This window comes from Zingiber officinale, chromosome 1B (genome assembly GCF_018446385.1).
Source record: "Zingiber officinale cultivar Zhangliang chromosome 1B, Zo_v1.1, whole genome shotgun sequence".
NCBI lineage: Eukaryota > Viridiplantae > Streptophyta > Magnoliopsida > Zingiberales > Zingiberaceae > Zingiber > Zingiber officinale.
The window spans coordinates 128140961-128145794 of record NC_055986.1 but is presented as its reverse complement, the minus strand read 5'-3'; the positions used below and the strand labels follow the sequence as shown (position 1 = coordinate 128145794).

Sequence of the window (4834 nt, the reverse complement as noted above, 5' to 3'; positions counted from 1 at the left end):
TAATTTTGATCAAAATTAGTTCTATTAATTTGAAAGTTTTAATTAATATTAGTTAAAATTATTATAATAGTAGTTGATAAATAAAAAGAATATTTTTAGAATGGGAAAATAAAATTAGATGTCTTTTTTTCAGTTTTTTAACTGATGAGGTGTCATTTTGATGATAATGAAAATACTTTTTTATTTTTGCCCTATAATTCTTAACATTAACTAACGTAGTTGAGAAAGAAAGTTCTTGGGGGCAAAATGTAACCTTCCCAAAAATCAGACAGATAAAACCTAGAACTCGCCGGACATGGACCATCCTCCCTCGTTTCACCTCAGCCACTTCCCCTCTTTTTGAATCCACCACCAGACCTTCGTCTTTGCCTCCTTTCATTTTCTCTCCAAAGATACGATTCCATCGCCTTTCCGTTGTTCCCTTCCTCGTTTTCGCATCCTTCCCTCTCTCGTCAGTTCACGTTGTCGCCCGCCGACGACCGTCTTCGGCTATCCGTTTCTATTCTTTTCCTCTCCTTCATCCATCCAAATTGGTTATTATTCCTCCCCTCGCCCACCTTGCGCAGGCCAGCCATACTGTTTGCTGTGAACTAGGGTTGTTCGGCTACCGCGAGTTTCTATAAAGACTGGGAGTGTCGGTCGAATTGGATCTTCCAAATGGAAGAACAATTTATACTCCGCGTTCCTCCTTCAGTCGCAGAACGAATTGAACGCCTTCTGAATGAGAATGGCTCTTCTTCTGCTGATGGAGCATTGGATATCTCATTTTCAGGTAATTCTTCAACGGGTCACTTAGTGATTTCTTGATTGAAATTCTGAAAGATAATTTTGTGCACCTCGAATGACCGTTGATAACATAAATTCTTTAAATTTTCTTCGTTAAATCTTGAAATTTCGGTTCCAGTTTTTGATCCTCTAGGCTACGTAATCTAATAGATGGCGTCTATTTGAAATCTTTTATCGAGTGAATACTTTGGGTATAAATGCTTTTAGTATTTGTAAGTAGACGTGTGTTGTGTCGTAGACTTTCAATGATCAAAATTGATTCTATAGCAGGTAAGAATAAGTTTCTATCTGACTAATAATTCATTTTTCTCTTCCTGTCTCTCCATATCAAGAAGCATGATCAATTATAGGTCGCAGCAACTCACAAGTTTTTTTTGTGAAATCGATTTTCTAGCAATTGCTTCTTATTATGATTTAGGCAAGGATTAAGAATATCTTTTTTTTGGTCAAAGACCACTATAGAGAGCCCAAGACATCATTTGATTGTTCAATATGGTTTACATAAGCTTTATTCGGCAGCTAAAAACTACCTAATAAACTATCAACTAAACTAAAAAATGGCTACCCACATGTGATCCTAGATTATCTCCCTTGGTGCTAAGTTGCAAAATTAGAATTAAAACAAGGTGATCATAGACCTAAACTTTATGCACTTTTGAACCATTCAAACCACCAATAGCCACAATGTCTTTCCTATGTGTGTTTGACATGATAAACATATTTGCTTAGGGATGACAACAAACACCCGATTGCCATGTGCAGATAAACATATTTGCTTAGGGAGAAGCAATACACTTTCTCTATTATGCTCTAATGCGTATCATGATTACGTATATATGCAACTTGGCACTTCATTGCTTTGCCAGATCTCTCATAATGAAGCTATAGCTGCATGCATAGCTTGATTACTTCTAATACAATCATTGCTCAAGCCTCATGCTGAAGTGACAAAGTCCATCAAATACCCAGGCAATTATATTATTTGAACATGGTCAATAGTTTTGGACAGATGTATTTATCTGGGTTAGGTGTATGGAACCTGCTTTTTAAGTTTTAAGTATCTTGGAGGTTCAAGCAACATTCTTAAAAAAAGATCCAAACTCAACTAGAAAGGTCATTGGTTCAACTGTTCAATTGATTGAGCAGGTTGACTAGGAAAATTTCTGATAAGAAAAAAAATATTCAAATTGCCATAATTTTGTTATTTAAAATCATCATATTATGTGTATATTAAATAATTCAATTTTACAACATGCAATACCCGCATAATACAAATGGAAGTTTGAATAAATTATTAAAAAAAAAATCCAATAATCCAATTTGATGCTTATATCTCGTCTTAGAGGCCTTATATCTTGCCTTAGGGACCTTATATCAAATTTGATCTAGTATAATATATGAATCAACAAATGGTATTGGATCTTGAGGTAGGGATCTCTATGTCAACTGTAGTTGTTCCAAGCCCAATCATTGTGCCGATCTAGCAGTATTGCTAATTTTAGTTTAGCCATTGGTCTTGTTTTTTTTCCTTAATTTTCCAGTGTTGTGCCATTTTTTCAGTTCTCAGACATGTACCAAGCTGGACTTAGTTGACCTTCTCTTCTTGAATGTGAACCGCCCTGTCCCATTTTGAAAACACTGGTTTCAGGTGCCCCTCCCAAATTTGAGAAGTCAGATGAAGTGTGAAGTATCAAATTTAGGTAAATCATGCCCCCCTTGTGCCTGATGAAAGTTCTTGGGGAGCTAAAGTGGATGAAGTTTTGGTCTCCCACAAATTGACTTCCATTGCCTGTAGATTTTGCTCTTCTCATTTTTGGTAAAGAAAGATTTTGCTCTACTATGATGCTTTCCAACATTTTTTATTTGTGGTAGATGCCATCACTGCTCAACCGCTAGATGTGAGTTGTCCACATTAGAAGTAACAAGGTCTGTCCAAGCTCTTCTGCACACTTCATAAACCAACTTGACCACGGCAAGGTCAGAAGGACCTGCACTCTGCAACCTTGCAACAACTGAACATGAGATGGGCTAAAAGAAAGGGGCTTGTGTAGTTAGTGGTTGGATGTAGTTGATACTTGATAGATGCTGCTAGAGAGAGAGAGGGGGAAGACTAGAGGGTCACAAAAGGGAAAAGAGGATGAGCGACATAAAGGAGATGATTCAATTTGCTGAACCATGATACCTAGTATATTGCACAAGATGTCTTTCAACGTTGTTAGATAACCATTGATATTTACTCCCCCATCTATTTACTAAAACTGCTGAACTAAAGGCACTATCTCGTTGTATGATAATACAGGCTTCAAGCAGCTCTTTGCAACCACTATTTACTTAGGTAAATTACTAAAAAAAGACCTTAAAAATAGTTTGCTCTCCTACTGGACAGTACTGGTGGATACTGTTTACTGTACTTTATCTGTTTCATTTATCAATGTTATGACACTAGTATTAATGTGCTCATCGTGTTGAAGTGCTGGCTCACTTGAACCAAGCTGCTCTAGTTTTGGCTTGTTCTGAGCTTCATTTTCTTGTGAGCAACTGACACATCATTTCATCTTTATCATGTGTCCTTTCTTTTGAATATACTTGCATTGTTTTGTATCCAGAGGATGGACGAAGTGGTACATTTATGATCGGTAATGAAACTTTTCCTGCATCACTTTTGGATCTCCCTTGCATAGTGGAATCTTACAAAACTTACGATGATAATGTATTAATCAAAACTGCCGATGTTGGTCAGGTAACAAGTAGAAGTCAATTTTTTTGACGCATTGTTATCATCTTTGACCATTTAAACCACAATTTAGCATGTTATAAATAGATCATCATGGTGAAAGAAGAAGGAGATACATCTGTTGAGGGTGTGGAGTACAAGCATGGCCTTACTCCCCCCATGAGGGATGCTCGTAGACGGCGGTTCCGCAGGGAGCCTGATTTAAATGTAGTTGTCTCAACTCTAGACTGATTATCATTCTTTGAAATGCTTTCTGATTTTCATTTCAACCTTCTTGAATGTGCAGCCGGAAGTTGTGGCACGAGTTGAGAAAGATCTGCTGAACATAATGTCTGGTGGAACTGTGGAAAATATCCTTGTTAACTTCCTATTTCTGCAAGTATTGCAACATGTATTTTGGCTATAAAGGTAGCATTTAGGTGGCCGGTGATCCTGTGTTGAATCTCATCCATCGTTTCTAGCTGCTTAAATGATCTTAATCATCCTGGGTAAAAAAAAATAAAATTATCTTAATCATAGTTTACATAATTCTTTTATTTCAATGTCTGGCTTCTTAGGAAATTGTGCTCCTTCGATTCACATTAATCTCTACATTGTTCATCTATTTGAAACTGTCTTTACAAAATTTTCTTATCTGTGTGAAACGTTTTATGCAAAAATTTCAATCCAAATAGCTAGAAATATATTTGCTTAGTTTCTTCTTTCATACCTTGACTGTTCGGTAGGATTACATGTTGAAACAGTTGCGCCTGAGGCAGGCGGCCAGCGCAAGAAAAATGCTCCACTGCCTTCTGCAAAGCCAGATGTACCTACAAAGAGTGCTGGAGGTGAGCCTGAAAGAAGTGATTCTGATGATTCAATGTAACAAGAAAGTTATCAATCAATCACATCACGCTTTCAACTCCGAGGGTTAAATCGTCTTGTTTGGAATTTTCAAGTCCTTTTTATCTATGTTGTTCGTATTTCAACTTGGTCAGTAAAATATCTCTATAAAGGCGGATACTGTTACATCAATGTATTATGTTTTGATACTTTATCATACAGTCAGAGATAGACTCGCTGCTCATTTGCTTTTCTCATCTGGAAGACTGCAGGTTCCAACATCGTTTTGCTGCTTTTATTTCGTTGTAACATAGTGCCATTTCATTAATTTACTGGTAAGCACAAGCCCTTTGAGCCAGCTAAGAACAGAAAAATTTGGAAACAATCTGATAGCGATTACCAAGTTCAGATCAAGAAGCAGAAAGCCCAAGGTGGTCTACCTAGAGAGCTACAAACATTCAAATAATGAATTAGAGGTGTGCCTGTTGATAT

General features: G+C 36.9%; 1 protein-coding gene across 2 annotated transcripts; it reads left to right on the top strand.

The window, feature by feature from the left end:
• The first annotated feature begins 230 nt into the window (after nucleotides 1–230).
• On the top strand, nucleotides 231–4601 carry LOC121978450 (transcription initiation factor TFIID subunit 7-like). Of its 2 annotated transcripts, none has more exons than XM_042530800.1 (5): nucleotides 231–772; nucleotides 3393–3526; nucleotides 3608–3727; nucleotides 3807–3870; nucleotides 4252–4601. In XM_042530800.1, exons 1-5 carry the CDS (start codon nucleotides 658–660, stop codon nucleotides 4383–4385), a joined length of 567 nt encoding a protein of 188 aa, XP_042386734.1. In that variant the 5' UTR covers nucleotides 231–657; the 3' UTR covers nucleotides 4386–4601. The 2 variants fall into 2 exon arrangements, with proteins under 2 accessions (XP_042386734.1, XP_042386729.1); XM_042530795.1 differs by having other exon boundaries at nucleotides 4246–4601.
• Nucleotides 4602–4834: the final 233 nt, after the last annotated feature.

Bases quoted from the DNA above. Each gene is read 5' to 3' on its own strand.
- LOC121978450 (XM_042530795.1), top strand. From the start codon at position 658: ATGGAAGAACAATTTATACTCCGCGTTCCTCCTTCAGTCGCAGAACGA. The intron at 3,728-3,806 runs GTAGTTGTCTCA...TTGAATGTGCAG, and splicing joins GCAGGGAGCCTGATTTAAAT to CCGGAAGTTGTGGCACGAGT. The intron at 3,871-4,245 runs ATATCCTTGTTA...ACTGTTCGGTAG, and splicing joins GTCTGGTGGAACTGTGGAAA to GATTACATGTTGAAACAGTT.